This window comes from Oncorhynchus clarkii, chromosome 2 (genome assembly GCF_045791955.1).
Source record: "Oncorhynchus clarkii lewisi isolate Uvic-CL-2024 chromosome 2, UVic_Ocla_1.0, whole genome shotgun sequence".
NCBI classification, from domain to species: Eukaryota; Metazoa; Chordata; class Actinopteri; order Salmoniformes; family Salmonidae; genus Oncorhynchus; species Oncorhynchus clarkii.
This window is the reverse complement of record NC_092148.1, coordinates 7,837,722-7,856,743: the sequence shown is the minus strand read 5'-3', so window position 1 is coordinate 7,856,743 and position 19,022 is coordinate 7,837,722. Positions and strand designations below refer to the sequence as shown.

At 44.2% G+C, this 19,022-nt stretch overlaps 1 protein-coding gene across 1 annotated transcript in view; it reads right to left on the bottom strand.

The window, feature by feature from the left end:
- Positions 1-14,749, bottom strand: part of LOC139420360 (collagen alpha-1(VI) chain-like) — a 43,875-nt gene extending 29,126 nt beyond the window's left edge. Inside the window, exons 1-5 of the mRNA XM_071170378.1 lie at positions 14,684-14,749; positions 13,947-14,090; positions 4,357-4,486; positions 1,598-1,804; positions 533-689 (exon numbers count right to left, since the gene is read on the bottom strand). Of these exons, the coding sequence (XP_071026479.1) occupies positions 533-689; positions 1,598-1,804; positions 4,357-4,486; positions 13,947-14,043 (591 nt within the window). The 5' untranslated portion in view covers positions 14,044-14,090; positions 14,684-14,749. The remainder of the gene's footprint in view (positions 1-532; positions 690-1,597; positions 1,805-4,356; positions 4,487-13,946; positions 14,091-14,683) is intronic.
- Positions 14,750-19,022: the final 4,273 nt, after the last annotated feature.

The following is a 19,022-nucleotide window of genomic DNA, read 5'->3' as shown; positions in this document are numbered from 1 at the left end:
GCTAGGTTCACAACGAGTGTAGCTTTAATTCAATACCCTGCTTGTGAATTTTGATCAAAGATTGAGTTGTAACGAGTACATTTAGCATTTAGCGTAGCGCATTTGCATTTCCAGGGGCATACTTGAGACGTCTGCGTCTCAAGTATGGTCAAGAAGTTTTAACTAGGAAAGTCAGTTAAGAACAAATTCTTATTTACAATGACGGCCTACACCGGCCAAACCCGGACGACGCTGGGCCAATTGTGCGCCGCCCTATGGGACTCCCAATCACGGCCGTATGTGATAAAGCCTGTATTTTGGCATACCCACACATTCTGAGGTGCAAGAGAAGAATGAAAAGACTACATATAAATATATCATATATCAAATACAGTGGGATCCTTGAGTTAAAAAACTCAAGGATGTCAGACTACAGCCAATCCAGTTTGTTTGAGCAGTATTAGTTATTGTGTTTCCATGACCACTACAGAGGGCAAAGTTCTCTGTCTACAACCTGGACCTTCTAGCCAGAGCTCTATTCCCTCTTGATTACCAGGTGATGTGGAGTGATAGCCACGCTGAAGATGTTAATGTTCATGGCTCTGGCCTCAGACACGGTGTGTGCCACCCCGCCACACGGCTCCTTATAGCCGTCCAGCGGGTGGCCATCTGTCACCACCACCATGTACTTGTTGCCATGGAGAGGAGAGCTGTGGGTTGAAGAAAGAGATACAACGAAGCAGAACGTGTGAGTCAAATGGGATCCTTTCTGTATAATTGTGGAGCAGACTTTATTTTGTCAGAAGCTTTGTGGAAGAACTCCATCTCCTAGGAGAGGTTTGAATGTCTATCTGTTTACCCCTGCAAAGATGCAGGAAATGTGTTTTAACTTGCCAAAGTATTTTCCTAAGGGCACTATAGAAGTGAAGGAGGAACGTATTACACAATATCAAAGTATCATGCACGGTATATTGGGATGAAGCGCATGTGTTTTAAGACACTCTCTCACACATGTCACATTTGAGATGGATACATGCAGGCAGGCAGACAGACACAGACAGACAGACAGACAGACACAGACAGACAGACAGACAGACAGACAGACAGACAGACAGACAGACACAGACAGACACACAGACAGACAGACAGACAGACAGACAAGACTGACTAACTAACTAACTGACTGGTACTAACTACTCAATCAACCAATCTGTCACACCCTGATCTGTTTCACCTGTCGTTGTGATTGTCTCCACCCCTTCCAGGTGTCGCTTATTTTCCACAGTGTATTTATCCCTGTGTTTCCTGTGTCTCTGAGCCAGTTTGTCTTGTATGTTTCCAAGTCAACCAGTGTGTTTCTCCCCGTGCTCCTGCTTTTGCTAGTCCTCCCGGTTTTGACCCCATGCCTGTTTTCTGGACTCCGTACCCGCCTGCCTGTCCAGTCTGCCTGCCCTGACCTCGAGCCTGCCTGCCACTCTGTACCTCCTGGACTCTGATCTGGTTTTGACCTTTTGCCTGTCCACGACCATTCTCTCTCTACCCTTTTTAACTAATAAATATCAAATACTCAAACCATCTGCATCTGGGCCCTGAGCCCTTATACAATCAATGGACTCACCCTGTCATCAGCTGCCCTGTTGCTACGGAGATGGCACAGTCGGTGTGGGTTCCCTTGCCGATGTAGCGAATGTCCTGTATAGCTCTCTTCAGCTGAGCTCTTCCTTGGGCCTCCTTGGTGCTGGTCAGCTCCCTCATCACCTTTACCTCATCACTGTAGTGCAGCACTCCCACACTCCACGTCAGGTTACGCTCACAGCGGTAGTATCTAGATGAGTACAGGCAGAGCTATGTCACAATGGCACACAAAGAGTGACACCAAGCAAGTTACCTCTGATCTACATGCACTACAGGGACAATTCCCCTAAATCAGCAGTATTTAATTTACTGTCTACAGATTAGAAGGCAGGGAGTTCGCTCATGGGAATGATGTATTGATTCCCAGAGGGGAGAAAGTGGTACTAAAACCTGATAGATCAAATCTATTACAAGTTTGCCGTCTTGTCAAGCCCCGAGCACATTTACACCCATCGTCCTCCTGCTATTTTCTCCAGTACCCAATCAAACCATCAGGCAGTTGCTATTCTGATGAAGTCAATGAAAGATACATAAATACTCAACCAACCGTGTCAAGAACCAGGAGCTGTCAATAACTAGGTGTTCTTTAGCTCTTTAAACTTTAGGCCAGTAGCATTTTGCATACTTCAGTAGGATCACATCACTAATGAATCACATCACAAAAAAAAAAATCTACTATTTTGGCTGTTTTGCAAAGAAGTTGTGCTGAGTCAGACACATTAGTGGATACACCATGATCTTTGGCAAATGGCATACTTGGACTTTTATCCTTCCTTTATAAACATTGAGCTGATGATATTTTATTGTACAACAATGTCTTGAATCACAGGGCTTCTCCAAAACATGGGCCCCAATTCAATAAATGTCAGATAATGACAAAGCTCACTGTGTGCCTGCATGACTGAAAGTGTTGTTCTCTTATATGTGTATTTCTGATCACGTGAAGACGTCATTCATCAGGTCCTCTGAACTTCAGGAGGACAACTCCTTAGCTGTAAGGTGAGACTTCGTTAGATGGAGAAAACATATCAACCTTTCTCTCAGTCAGGAATGCAGCTCAGTGCCCCAAAGGTAAACCCCAAACCTTTTCTGGGCGAATGATTTGGAATGGCTGCACTGAACAAACACACACAGTCACTCATTACACTTGCTGCCTGTCTGAGCATGTTAGTGAGTAACACGCACACACACACACACACACACACACACACTGACGTACACACACACAGGCAATCAGTGATGAAGCGTATCGGTATGGGCCACAGAAAACACATATTTTAACCGTAATAGTTGCACTGTTTCTGAACAGTGGGATGGCAAAAGCAAATCTATTACGATTATAATAGATAAGTTGCAGCATCTGTATAAATGCCGCTGGTCTTAGCAAAAGCCCAATGCGTTTTGTAGTTCAACAAGATGAGCTGTCTTGGCCTCCGTAGACCGCTTTCCTTCAGTCAAATGACCAAATCGCCCCTCTAGTGGCCTCATGGATGGAATGTTATTCATATTTGTCATCATTTCATAATGAATAAACGTTTCTTTATTTTACTCCCAAACTCCGGTGTTTTAATGTCAAACGATTTTGTTATATTTTTCTGTGATGTATATAAAGTGTAATAGTGGGATGCAAACTTAAAATGTAATAAATTTGAACTCTATATCTGTCACACCCGGATCTGTTTCACCTGTCTTTGTGATTGTCTCCACCCCCCTCCAGGTGTTGCCCATCTCCCCCATTATCCCCTGTGTATTTATACCTGTGTTCTCTGTTTGTCTGTTGCCAGTTTGTCAAGTCAACCAGTGTTTTTGTTCTCAGCTCCTGCTTTTCCCAGTCTCTATTTTTCTCCCCCTCCTGGTTTTGACCCTTGGCTGACCTGACTTTGAACCCGGCTGCCTGACCACTCTGCCTGACCCTGCCTGCCGTCCGGTACCGTTGCCTGCCATTTCTGGTTTACTGACCCCTGCCTACCTTGATCCTGAGCCTGCCTGCCGTCCGGTACCGTTGCCCCACCTCTGGTTTACTGACCCCTGCCTACCTTGACCTGTCTATTGCCTGCCCTGTTGGATTATTAAACCATTGTTAATTTGATGTGTCTGCACCTGGGTTTTACCTTACCTGCATCATATTAACGCAACCCTGAGCACCATGTAAGGAGAGAAGCTGCTCTCATACACTACCTCTCAGCCCCGATTCATCACTGTAGAACCACAGTTCACACAGAGGTCAACACACAACCGTGTTTATAAGACTGCATGTAGTGAGGCAGACCTCCTGAGATGATCATCAACAACACATTGTCAGGAGAACACTACTGCCCAGAGCAGCTATCAATGGTCATTCTGCATGTCGCTTATCAGGGTGGGTCTGAGTGTGTGGTGAATAATACTGGTACAATATGACTGTATTTTTTAATAATGATCACAGAGGGGAGTTTAAGAAATTAAACAGGAGGTATGCCGATGGAGGCCTCTATAGGAGGATTGATATTGTTTGGTCTGCGCTAGTCTGTGGGGTGAATAAACGGTCAGGCGCGAGTTTCCCAGAAGCCTTGTCGCTAACATGACACTTAATTTCTCTTGGCAAGCTCGCCATAATCATTACTACGTAGCATTAATTACCGTTTAGTTGCCAAATGTCATGAATTGAAGTAAGGGACCTGAAAGCACGAATTGTTAACCATATAATTTCTTAATGAATACCAGTCATGTAGCTGAAACTGTCAGTATGGAGGTGATACACACCTAGTATTGAGCTGGTCCACAAAGTCCAGGGCAAACTTCTTGATCTGATCAACAAAGGAGCCGTAGGGCTTGGCCCTCAGTGCCACACTCTCTGAGGTGTCCAGAACAATGTACACATCCGCTGGGCAGTCTGGGGAAACAAGAAGGGGAGGATAATGTTAGATTTGACATGGCATAAAATAAATGTACAAGATATGGTGATACTGTGTTCAATATATATATATTTTTAAATGTATTCTGGATACTGAACCAGGCTTATTTTTTATTAAACTGACTGTTCTGGTTAAATTCAACTTCAGGACAGTTTTCAACACATATGATGAAATTGTACTCTGTTTTAGTCATTTACAAAAAGAAAGGAACTATGAAAAAAATCCATGAACAGACATTATGTGGAATTCCCACTGGTGAGCTCAATTCCCAAGAATTTCTGAAGAACTGCTTCTTTATAGCCAACTCAGCCAAGGATCATTTTCAAATGGGATGACATCTCCTTACAGAATATTTGATAGAAAATGATTCAAATAAAAGTGAAAGTCCCCCAGTAAAATATTACTTGAGTAAAAGTCTAAAAGTATCTGGTTTTAAATGTACTTAAGTACAGTGGTGGAAAACCTACTAATTGTCATACTTGAGTAAAATTACAAAGTAAATGATATACATCAAATTACTTATATTAAACAAACCAGACTGTATTTTTTAAATGTATGGCTAGTCAGGGGCACACTCCAACACTCAGACATAAATGACAAAGGCAGTATTTGTGTTAAGTGAGTCCACCAGATCAGAGGCCGTAGGGATGACAACACATAATATTGATACAGTATGTGCGTGAATTGGATATTGCTGTCCTGGCTGAGCATTTGTTTTGTTCACCGTTATTTTACCAGGTAAGTTGACTGAGAACACGTTCTCATTTACAGAAACGACTTGGGGAATAGTTACAGGGGAGAGGAAGGGGATGAATGAGCCAATTGTAAACTGGGGATTATTAGGTGACCGCGATGGTTTGAAGGCCAGATTGGGAATGCAGGACACCGGGGTTAACACTCCTACTCTTACAATAAGTGCCATGGGATCTTTAATGACCTCAGAGAGTCAGGACACCGGGGTTAACACCCCTACTCTTACAGTGCCATGGGATCCTTAATGACCTCAGAGAGTAACACACCCTACTCTTACAATAAGTGCCATGGGATCATGGGATCTTTAATGACCTCAGAGAGTCAGGACACCGGGGTTAACACTCCTACTCTTACAATAAGTGCCATGGGATCTTTAATGACCTCAGAGAGTCAGGACACCGGGGTTAACACTCCTACTCTTACAATAAGTGTCATGGGATCTTTAATGACCTCAGAGAGTCAGGACACCGGGGTTAACACCCCTACTCTTACAATAAGTGTCATGGGATCTTTAATGACCTCAGAGAGTCAGGACACCGGGGTTAACACTCCTACTCTTACAATAATGGGATCTTTAATGCCAGAGAGTCAGGACACCGGGGTTAACACTCCTCTTACAATAGTGCCATGGGATCTTTAATGACCTCAGAGAGTCAGGACACCGGGGTTAACACTCCTACTCTTACAATAAGTGTCATGGGATCTTTAATGACCTCAGAGAGTCAGGACACCGGGGTTAACACTCCTACTCTTACAATAAGTGTCATGGGATCTTTAATGACCTCAGAGAGTCAGGACACCGGGGTTAACACTCCTACTCTTACAATAAGTGTCATGGGATCTTTAATGACCTCAGAGAGTCAGGACACCGGGGTTAACACCCCTACTCTTACAATAAGTGTCATGGGATCTTTAATGACCTCAGAGAGTCAGGACACCGGGGTTAACACCCCTACTCTTACAATAAGTGTCATGGGATCTTTAATGACCTCAGAGAGTCAGGACACCGGGGTTAACACCCCTACTCTTACAATAAGTGTCATGGGATCTTTAATGACCTCAGAGAGTCAGGACACCGGGGTTAACACCCCTACTCTTACAATAAGTGTCATGGGATCTTTAATGACCTCAGAGAGTCAGGACACCGGGGTTAACACCCCTACTCTTACAATAAGTGTCATGGGATCTTTAATGACCTCAGAGAGTCAGGACACCGGGGTTAACACCCCTACTCTTACAATAAGTGTCATGGGATCTTTAATGACCTCAGAGAGTCAGGACACCGGGGTTAACACCCCTACTCTTACAATAAGTGTCATGGGATCTTTAATGACCTCAGAGAGTCAGGACACCGGGGTTAACACCACTACTCTTACAATAAGTGTCATGGGATCTTTAATGACCTCAGAGAGTCAGGACACCGGGGTTAACACCCTACTCTTACAATAAGTGCCATGGGATCTTTAATGACCTCAGAGAGTCAGGACACCGGGGTTAACACCCCTACTCTTACAATAAGTGCCATGGGATCTTTAATGACCTCAGAGAGTCAGGACACCGGGGTTAACACTCCTACTCTTACAATAAGTGCCATGGGATCTTTAATGACTGCAGAGAGTCAGGACACCGGGGTTAACACTCCTACCCTTACAATAAGTGCCATGGGATCTTTAATGACCTCAGAGAGTCAGGACACCGGGGTTAACACTCCTACTCTTACAATAAGTGTCATGGGATCTTTAATGACCTCAGAGAGTCAGGACACCGGGGTTAACACTCCTACTCTTACAATAAGTGTCATGGGATCTTTAATGACCTCAGAGAGTCAGGACACCGGGGTTAACACTCCTACTCTTACAATAAGTGTCATGGGATCTTTAATGACCTCAGAGAGTCAGGACACCGGGGTTAACACTCCTACTCTTACAATAAGTGCCATGGGATCTTTAATGACCTCAGAGAGTCAGGACACCGGGGTTAACACCCCTACTCTTACAATAAGTGCCATGGGATCTTTAATGACCTCAGAGAGTCAGGACACCGGGGTTAACACCCCTACTCTTACAATAAGTGCCATGGGATCTTTAATGACCTCAGAGAGTCAGGACACCGGGGTTAACACTCCTACTCTTACAATAAGTGTCATGGGATCTTTAATGACAGAGAGAGTCAGGACACCGGGGTTAACACTCCTACTCTTACAATAAGTGTCATGGGATCTTTAATGACCTCAGAGAGTCAGGACACCGGGGTTAACACCCCTACTCTTACAATAAGTGTCATGGGATCTTTAATGACCTCAGAGAGTCAGGACACCGGGGTTAACACCCCTACTCTTACAATAAGTGTCATGGGATCTTTAATGACCTCAGAGAGTCAGGACACCGGGGTTAACACCACTACTCTTACAATAAGTGTCATGGGATCTTTAATGACCTCAGAGAGTCAGGACACCGGGGTTAACACCCCTACTCTTACAATAAGTGTCATGGGATCTTTAATGACCGCAGAGAGTCAGGACACCGGGGTTAACACCCCTACTCTTACAATAAGTGTCATGGGATCTTTAATGACCTCAGAGAGTCAGGACACCGGGGTTAACACCCCTACTCTTACAATAAGTGTCATGGGATCTTTAATGACCTCAGAGAGTCAGGACACCGGGGTTAACACCCCTACTCTTACAATAAGTGTCATGGGATCTTTAATGACCTCAGAGAGTCAGGACACCGGGGTTAACACCCCTACTCTTACAATAAGTGTCATGGGATCTTTAATGACCTCAGAGAGTCAGGACACCGGGGTTAACACCACTACTCTTACAATAAGTGTCATGGGATCTTTAATGACCTCAGAGAGTCAGGACACCGGGGTTAACACCCCTACTCTTACAATAAGTGTCATGGGATCTTTAATGACCGCAGAGAGTCAGGACACCGGGGTTAACACCCCTACTCTTACAATAAGTGTCATGGGATCTTTAATGACCTCAGAGAGTCAGGACACCGGGGTTAACACCCCTACTCTTACAATAAGTGTCATGGGATCTTTAATGACCTCAGAGAGTCAGGACACCGGGGTTAACACCCCTACTCTTACAATAAGTGTCATGGGATCTTTAATGACCTCAGAGAGTCAGGACACCGGGGTTAACACCCCTACTCTTACAATAAGTGTCATGGGATCTTTAATGACCTCAGAGAGTCAGGACACCGGGGTTAACACCACTACTCTTACAATAAGTGTCATGGGATCTTTAATGACCTCAGAGAGTCAGGACACCGGGGTTAACACTCCTACTCTTACAATAAGTGTCATGGGATCTTTAATGACCTCAGAGAGTCAGGACACCGGGGTTAACACCCCTACTCTTACAATAAGTGCCATGGGATCTTTAATGACCTCAGAGAGTCAGGACACCGGGGTTAACACTCCTACTCTTACAATAAGTGCCATGGGATCTTTAATGACTGCAGAGAGTCAGGACACCGGGGTTAACACTCCTACCCTTACAATAAGTGCCATGGGATCTTTAATGACCTCAGAGAGTCAGGACACCGGGGTTAACACTCCTACTCTTACAATAAGTGTCATGGGATCTTTAATGACCTCAGAGAGTCAGGACACCGGGGTTAACACTCCTACTCTTACAATAAGTGTCATGGGATCTTTAATGACCTCAGAGAGTCAGGACACCGGGGTTAACACTCCTACTCTTACAATAAGTGTCATGGGATCTTTAATGACCTCAGAGAGTCAGGACACCGGGGTTAACACTCCTACTCTTACAATAAGTGCCATGGGATCTTTAATGACCTCAGAGAGTCAGGACACCGGGGTTAACACCCCTACTCTTACAATAAGTGCCATGGGATCTTTAATGACCTCAGAGAGTCAGGACACCGGGGTTAACACCCCTACTCTTACAATAAGTGCCATGGGATCTTTAATGACCTCAGAGAGTCAGGACACCGGGGTTAACACTCCTACTCTTACAATAAGTGTCATGGGATCTTTAATGACCTCAGAGAGTCAGGACACCGGGGTTAACACTCCTACTCTTACAATAAGTGTCATGGGATCTTTAATGACCTCAGAGAGTCAGGACACCGGGGTTAACACCCCTACTCTTACAATAAGTGTCATGGGATCTTTAATGACCTCAGAGAGTCAGGACACCGGGGTTAACATCCCTACTCTTACAATAAGTGTCATGGGATCTTTAATGACCTCAGAGAGTCAGGACACCGGGGTTAACACCCCTACTCTTACAATAAGTGTCATGGGATCTTTAATGACCTCAGAGAGTCAGGACACCGGGGTTAACACCACTACTCTTACAATAAGTGTCATGGGATCTTTAATGACCTCAGAGAGTCAGGACACCGGGGTTAACACCCCTACTCTTACAATAAGTGTCATGGGATCTTTAATGACCGCAGAGAGTCAGGACACCGGGGTTAACACCCCTACTCTTACAATAAGTGTCATGGGATCTTTAATGACCTCAGAGAGTCAGGACACCGGGGTTAACACCCCTACTCTTACAATAAGTGTCATGGGATCTTTAATGACCTCAGAGAGTCAGGACACCGGGGTTAACACCCCTACTCTTACAATAAGTGTCATGGGATCTTTAATGACCTCAGAGAGTCAGGACACCGGGGTTAACACCCTACTCTTACAATAAGTGTCATGGGATCTTTAATGACCTCAGAGAGTCAGGACACCGGGGTTAACACCACTACTCTTACAATAAGTGTCATGGGATCTTTAATGACCTCAGAGAGTCAGGACACCGGGGTTAACACCCCTACTCTTACAATAAGTGTCATGGGATCTTTAATGACCGCAGAGAGTCAGGACACCGGGGTTAACACCCCTACTCTTACAATAAGTGTCATGGGATCTTTAATGACCTCAGAGAGTCAGGACACCGGGGTTAACACCCCTACTCTTACAATAAGTGCCATGGGATCTTTAATGACCTCAGAGAGTCAGGACACCGGGGTTAACACCCCTACTCTTACAATAAGTGCCATGGGATCTTTAATGGACCGCAGAGAGTCAGGACACCGGGGTTAACACTCCTACTCTTACAATAAGTGCCATGGGATCTTTAATGACCTCAGAGAGTCAGGACACCGGGGTTAACACTCCTACTCTTACAATAAGTGCCATGGGATCTTTAATGACCTCAGAGAGTCAGGACACCGGGGTTAACACTCCTACTCTTACAATAAGTGCCATGGGATCTTTAATGACCTCAGAGAGTCAGGACACCGGGGTTAACACTCCTACTCTTACAATAAGTGCCATGGGATCTTTAATGACCTCAGAGAGTCAGGACACCGGGTTTAAAACCCCTACTCTTACAATAAGTGCCATGGGATCTTTAATGACCTCAGAGAGTCAGGACGCCGGGGTTAACACCCCTACTCTTACAATAAGTGCCATGGGATCTTTAATGACCTCAGAGAGTCAGGACACGGGGTTAAGACCCCTACTCTTACAATAAGTGCCATGGGATCTTTAATGACCTCAGAGAGTCAGGACACCGGGGTTAACACCCCTACTCTTACAATAAGTGCCATAGGTTCTTTAATGACTGCAGAGAGTCAGGACACCGGGGTTAACACCCCTACTCTTACAATAAGTGCCATGGGTTCTTTAATGACCGCAGAGAGTCAGGACACCGGGGTTAACACCCCTACTCTTACAATAAGTGCCATGGGATCTTTAATGACTGCAGAGAGTCATGACACCAGTTTAACGTCCCATCCAAAAGATGGCACCCTACAAAGGGCAGTGTCCCCAATCACTGGCATTGGGATATTCTTTAGACCAGAGGAAAGAGTGCTCCCTACTGGCCCTCCAACAACACTTACAGGTAGCATCTGGTCTCCCATCCAGGGAATGACCAGGACCAACCCTGCTTAGCTTCAGAAGCAAGCCAGCAGTGGTATGCAGGGTGGTATGCTGCTGGCAGCATTTGAAATGTAATAAGTAACAAATGAAATAAGTACATTTGGGTGTCAGGGATAATTATTGGGAGTAGAATTTACATATTTTCTTTAGGAATGTAGTAGAGTAAAAGTAAAAGTAGTCAACAAAAAAATATATAGATACTGAAGGAAAAAAACGACTTAAGTAGGACTTTAAAGTATTTTTTACATAATTACTTTACACCACTGGCCGTTGCTATAACAACTAGCATAGAATGCTTTCTGAACACAAATCCAATTTGTTCACAGCGTTTGGAGAGTCAGTTTTCCAGAATGGATTTGAAAAGAAATTTGAGCATTAAGGCCTGCAGTGTGAACAAAGCTTTAGCCCTATACAGACACATAGAGAAATGGCTGGTTCAATCCAAAGATCTTAGGCCAAAGGTCTTATTACACAGGTACTCCATATATCAACATGTTGTAGTAGAGAGATTACATGCAACCTCATATTTAACGACTGCTCAGAGGATATTGACTGACAACAAGATTTACTGACCTCCCTCTGTTTTCTATTACAGGGGTTGAGCACATTTGGGTTTGGTTAATGTCAGGTGCGTGAATGAGGACCCAAAAGCGAATTAACAAAACAGAGTTTCTTTAATGACGAAACACACGTAGGCTCAGATGGACAGGCAGATTCCGACAGGACAGGACAAGGTTAGATGAACAGGCAGATTCCGACAGGACAGGACAAGGTTGCAGCAAACACGACGATAGTCTGGTTCAGGCATGAGAAACACAAACGAGAATCCGACAAAGACAGAAGCAGGAACAGAGAGAGATATAGAGACCTAATCAGAGGGAAAAAGGGAACAGGTGGGAAAAGGGGTGAACGAGGTAGTTAGAGAAGACAAGGAACAGCTGGGGGAAAGAGGGGAAGAAAAGGTAACCTAATACGACCAGCAGAGGGAGACAGGGTGAAGAGAAAGAACAGGAACAAGACACAACATGACAATACATGACAGTTAATCAATTTGGCCACTTTCCAAAATCATATACTGTATCATCTCCAGCATGAAACAACTGTCATTCAGACAGTACTCAGACCCCTTGAATTTGTTATGTTACAGCCTTATTCTAAAATGTATTAAATTATTTTGTTCCCGCAACAATCTACACACAGTACTATAGTGAAAATAAAATTTAAGTAATTTTGCAAATGTATAAAATATATTTTTTAAACGAAATACCTTATTTACATACGTATTCAGACCCTTTACTATATGACTTGCAAAAATGGGGAGAAGGGCCTTGGTCAGGGAGGTGACAAAGAACCCGATGGTCAATCTGAAAGAGCTCCAGATTTCCTCAGTGGAGATGGAAGAACCTTCCAGAAGGACAACCAACTCTGCAGCACTCTACCAAGGCCTTTATGGTAGAGTGGCCAGACAGCCCGCTTGGAGTTTGCCAAAAGGAACCCAAAGACTCTCAGACCATGAGAAACAAGATTCTCTGGTCTAATGAATCCAAGATTGAACTCTTTGGCCTGAATACCAAGCGTTACGTCTGGAGGAAACCTGGCACCATCCCTATGGTGAAGCATGGTGGTGGCAGCATCATACTGTGGGGATGTTTTTCAGCGGCAGGGACTGTGAGACTAGTCAGGATTGAGGGAAAGATGAACGGAGCAAAGTACAGAGACCTCCTTGGTGAAAACCTGCTCCAGAGCACTCAGGGCCACAGCCTGGGGCGAAGGTTCATGTCCTTGAGTGGTCCAGCCAGAGCCCGGACTTGAACCCGATCGACATCACTGGAGAGTCCTGAAAATAGCTGTGCAGCAACACTCCCCATCCAACCTGACAGAGCTTGAGAAGATCTGCAGAGAACAATGAGAGAAACTCCCCAAATACAGGTGTGCCAAGCTTGTAGTGTCATACCCAAGAAGACTCGAGGCTGTTATCGCTGCCAAAGGTGCTTCAACAAAGTACTGAGTAAAGGGTCTGAAAACTTATGTAAATGTGATATTTCAGTTATTTTTATTTGCAAACATTTCTAAAAACCTGTTTTTGCTTTGTCATTATGGGCTATTGTGTGTAGATTGGTGAGTTAAAAAATAATTTAATAGATTTTAGTATAAGGCTGTAACGTAACAAAATTGAGAAAAAATAAAGGGGTCTGAATACTTTACGAATGCACTGTATGTGAAAATTGCACATTTATATGATCTGTGGTTAACAAGATAAGAGGAAAGAAATCCAAAGAAGTCCTTCTCTGACATCACAGGAAGGATACATTTATTTTTTTTACGGTGATTATCAAAACCTTCAACGAGTTTCTAGCCAGAGGGAGGCTATTTTTCTTGATCCCCACGTCACCGCCAATCTCATAGTGTTCTAAAATCACTGTTTTTAAAATGTTTAAACTTTCGATGATGTCATCAGGTAGGATGTTTTCACTTTTTTTTTTTATTATACAAAAACGTGTTGACTATGTGTTGACTATGGTACGGTGCTGGAGATGATGAAAATGAGGTTGAAATGTGATGGAGTTGCCCTTTAAAGTGCATCTAAATTAATATTTACTACCATTTCACTGGGCAACATTAAGGATTCTTGTGTTTAATGCTTTGCTTTGGCAAATGTTCAACAGATATTAAGCATTGGCATAACATCTTGCTAAGTAAAAAAAGAGTGGGCAGGAGAGTAAGGCTACTCAGCTACAGCTTGGCTTGATAGCCTACCATAGAGGTCTCCTCTGTTCCTCCCATTGAGAGAGCAGGCACCGTGGACTAGCGACACCAACGAGAGAAGTAGAATAGCACCGGTCAGCTTCATCATGGTAGAGGCCCTCTGGAGACGCAGGGGAGAAGGGACTTCAGGAGAACCTAGAGGCCAAAGAAAAATATCCACTAAAAAGAGAATGTTTAAGCACATCCAGCTTGAGTGGTCAAAGCCTGAAACCCCTCTTCACACCCAGCCTCCATACATCCTGTTGTAGGTCTTTATAATCATCATCCAAAGATAAATGCATCAGAATTTTTCTCAGTCAACATCGGTATCTACTACCTACCTTCAACAAGCCAACATCGGTATCTACTACCTACCTTCAACAAGTCAACATCGGTATCTACTACCTAACTTCAACAAGTCAACATCGGTATCTACTACCTACCTTCAACAAGTCAACAAGAGTAAATGCTTTTCAAAAATAAAGTACAGTGTTTTTAAAAAAAATGTATTGACAAATTATTTTCCAATACTGGTATTTCCAAATGCTTTGGTGTATAATGCTTATGACTTAACTTCAGATCCCATTGAATCCACACTTGACAACGGAGAGGTTTCCTTACCATTCTAAAGACAAGTGGCATGGTTCTAAACTGACAAATGGATTTGTTCCAAACTCTTCTAAAGTGACCAGTGGTAGGTTCTAAGCACTTTAGAATACCTATGTGTTTAATAAAGTGGCATTTCTTACCTTTCTCTTTTTTGCATATGTGTTCAAATGTGAATATCCCACAGGTTTGTGTTGTCCAGGTGTGTTTGCTGCTCTCTCTGCTAGCAGTCTGTGCAACAGGAGAGGGTGGGGCTCACCTGCAAAGTGTCCTCCCATCTCATACAGTTTACACCCCACACAATCCTTACTGCTACCTTACAGCAGCTTCTACTGAGGCCGATAGAGTAAATTACAGGGGATTTAATAAAGTAGGCTGCACAAATACATAGCACACAGTGCAATCTTTGCTGTTTTCTAAACTAATTTTGGATGAAGTATCGATGTGTGTGGCCTAAAAATATTGCCAGTAGTGAAGATTCAAGGCCCTCTGAAGGTTCCATGTCCTCTTAGAGAAGTTTCTACAGGATGCACTTCCTCACATTATAACAGTTTCACAGTCTTCACCTCAGAATGACATGGAGGTCTGACTCAGTCAACTGAACAAGACTGTGCGAAGAATGAGAACACAGTTCTTGGCTAAAGTTGTTTGATTCAAGTGTCTGCAAAGTCCAATCTAAACAATGTAATGGATCTCAAATAGCATTTGGCTCTCCCCAGATCAGACCTGAAGGAGTCCTTTCATTGCTATAAACTTGGCCTTAAGAATAAGTTCACATGCAGATAAGTATCTGCAGCAAGCAATTCAAATCTGATATGGACTGGTCTTTGTCTCAGCTGGGCCTGTTTTGCCCTCAGGCTAACATAATGGAAGTCAGGAACTGCGAAGGCCAAACATGCAATTACATGCATCCCGCATGCAACCTGGCTGCCACCACTGACAGACCATCGTGCTCCTAAGTATGGATGGAAATATTCAGCATGGTAGACAGGGGCAAAGATTTCCACAATCTCTCAAAGTAAATTGCACACTGGTTTTCTTGTTCAACATTTATTTGATCAATAGATGATTGTATCTCCTAACTTGGTATAGGCTCTGAGATGAAATAGGCTATGAAGTCACTCTCCTATCTCACAGCAATAGGCTACTATAATAGATCCATTACTATACTATATATTTTAAATAGGCTACTGGTCTATTTACTTTCGATGCTTATTGAATGAGAGACAGATCAAGGGTAGCTTAACATTTGTTGTGTAGCGGTAATAAACCAGTCATGTAAGACAATAAGAGACATGTCCAAAGGGAGTGACATATATAGGGAAGGAACCAAAGGGAGTGACATATATAGGGAAGGACCCGAAGGGAGTGACATATATAGGGGAGGAAATATGATATGATCAGGCTATGATTTAGGCCTATATACTGTGATAGAAGTCAAATAAATATTATACGACATACTATGTGAGATAGTATACGACAATTTGTGCATAACCATGGTCTGAGCTGATTGTGGAAATATGCACACTTTCCAACTGACAAATATATAATCTACCAAGATTTTAAAATAACTGAAATTTGCACAAGATGGAGGTAATGTTGGAACAGCACTAACAAAATTACAGTTAACTAAAATGTACAGTTAATCCAGTATAAACTAATGTATATAATTTAATACACAAGAGACAACATTCACAAATTCTACAGCACCAGGCAGAGTAATGTCTTAAATGTCAAATTAACAATTACTCAGTAATCCATGCATTCTGGGAATGCTATAAAATCCCAAAGTTATGGGCGGAGTTAGGAAGTTGGCTGTCAGAAGTATTACAATGTAAATGTACTTTTAATCCTCCTGTCTTAATATTTCAAGACAGATACAACATAGATTGGACAAAATTTTACTTGTCAATCATCTTGAAAAAAAAACATATACTTAAAAACTGGAAATCGACCAATCTTCCAGCAGTAACACAATGGAAAGGTTGTTATTATCTAAATGTTGAAAGCGCGTGGGCGGTGACGGAGAGAAACAAAATGGTGCCGTTTGAGGTAATGTGGCGGAGAGTGACACAGACGCTGGAGATGGGGGTGTGAGCAGGTGGGTCTGGGCAGGGGTGATTTAGTCAATGTTACTGTGCGTCTGTATGTTCTAGTTTGTATTTGGATGTTTTATACTGTAAAAAAAAGAAATTGTTCAAAAAATGTAAGAAAATCACTTTACCATCAAGTTCCAAATGGATAAATACCAATCTTTGAGGAAAACAGGCTATGCATAAGCACGACTTCTAGTGGTTAAAGGATTGTATTGCAAGCAAAGATGAAAACATCTTTAGAGGGTTGAAGTTGAGGAATTTTTCGATAAGAAGAGCATGGCTACAGTATGTCGCTGTCAAAATGAGGGTTACTTCAAGAGAGGTGTATTTAGATGCCCTTAAACTTCTGTACACACGTCATGCCATCAGAACGTACTGTACTGTCTCTGAGGCTGCTGTAAGGGCTGGCTGTCTCTGAGGATGTTGTGAGGGTCTGGCTGTCTCTCAGTATGCTGTGAGGGTCTGGCTGTCTCTCAGTATGCTGTGAGGGTCTGTCTCTGAGGATGCTGTGAAAGGCTGGCTGTCTCTGAGGATGGTTTGAGAGGCTGGCTGTCTCTGAGGATGCTGTAAGGGCTGGCTGTCTCTGAGGATGCTGTGAGGGTCTGGCTGTCTCTCAGTATGCTGTGAGGGTCTGTCTCTGAGGATGCTGTGAAAGGCTGGCTGTCTCTGAGGATGGTTTGAGAGGCTGGCTGTCTCTGAGGATGCTGTAAGGGCTGTCTCTGAGGATGCTGTGAGGGTCTGTCTGTCACGCACAGAATGAGCAGTATGGCTGGTGGCATTGTCATGCTGGAGGGTCGTGTCAGGATGAGCCTGCAGGAAGGGTACCACATGAGGGAGGAGGATGTCAGTTCCCAACTCCTCCGTACTCTTAGTTCCTGCGGCTATGCTCACACACATTTATATATATATATATATATATATATTTTGGTATAGGAGTACTGAGGAGTAGGAGTACTGAGGAGTTGGGAACTGCTGGGCTAGGCACCCCTAGCCCAGCTATATATATATATATATATAGGCACCCCTAGCCCAGCAGTTCCCAACTCCTCAGTACTCCTACTCCTCAGTACTCCTACTTCAGACATGTGTGAGCATAGCCACGGGAAGTAGGAGTACTGAGGAGTTGGGAACTGCTGGGCTAGGCACCCCTAGCCCAGCTATATATATACACTGCTCAAAAAAATAAAGGGAACACTTAAACAACACAATGTAACTCCAAGTCAATCACACTTCTGTGAAATCAAACTGTGCACTTAGGAAGCAACACTGATTGACAATAAATTTCACATGCTGTTGTGCAAATGGAATAGACAACAGGTGGAAATTATTGGCAATTAGCAAGACACCCCCAATAAAGGAGTAGTTCTGCAGGTAGTGACCAGACCACTTCTCAGTTCCTATGCTTCCTGGCTGATGTTTTGGTCACTTTTGAATGCTGGCGGTGCTTTCACTCTAGTGGTAGCATGAGACGGAGTCTACAACCCACACAAGTGGCTCAGGTAGTGCAGCTCATCCAGGATGGCACATCAATGCGAGCTGTGGCAAGAAGGTTTGCTGTGTTTGTCAGCGTAGTGTCCAGAGCATGGAGGCGTTACCAGGAGACAGGCCAGTACATCAGGAGACGTGGAGGAGGCCGTAGGAGGGCAACAACCCAGCAGCAGGACCGCTACCTCTGCCTTTGTGCAAGGAGGAGCAGGAGGAGCACTGCCAGAGCCCTGCAAAATGACCTCCAGCAGGCCACAAATGTGCATGTGTCTGCTCAAACGGTCAAAAACAGACTCCATGAGGGTGGTATGAGTGCCCGATGTCCACAGGTGGGGGTTGTGCTTACAGCCCAACACCGTGCAGGACGTTTGGCATTTGCCAGAGAACACCAAGATTGGCAAATTCGCCACTGGCGCCCTGTGCTCTTCACAGATGAAAGCAGGTTCACACTGAGCACATTTGACAGACGTGACAGTCTGGAGACGCCGTGGAGAACGTTCTGCTGCCTGCAACATCCTCCAGCATGACCGGTTTGGCGGTGGGTCAGTCATGGTGTGGGGGGCCGCACAGCCCTCCGTGTGCTCGCCAGAGGTAGCCTGACTGCCATTAGGTACCGAGATGAGATCCTCAGACCCCTTGTGAGACCATATGCTGGTGCGGTTGGCCCTGGGTTCCTCCTAATGCAAGACAATGCTAGACCTCATGTGGCTGGAGTGTGTCAGCAGTTCCTGCAAGAGAAAGGCATTGATGCTATGGACTGGCCCGCCCGTTCCACAGACCTGAATCCAATTGAGCACATCTGGGACATCATGTCTCGCTCCATCCACCAACGCCACGTTGCACCACAGGCTGTCCAGGAGTTGACGGATGCTTTAGTCCAGGTCTGGGAGGAGATCCCTCA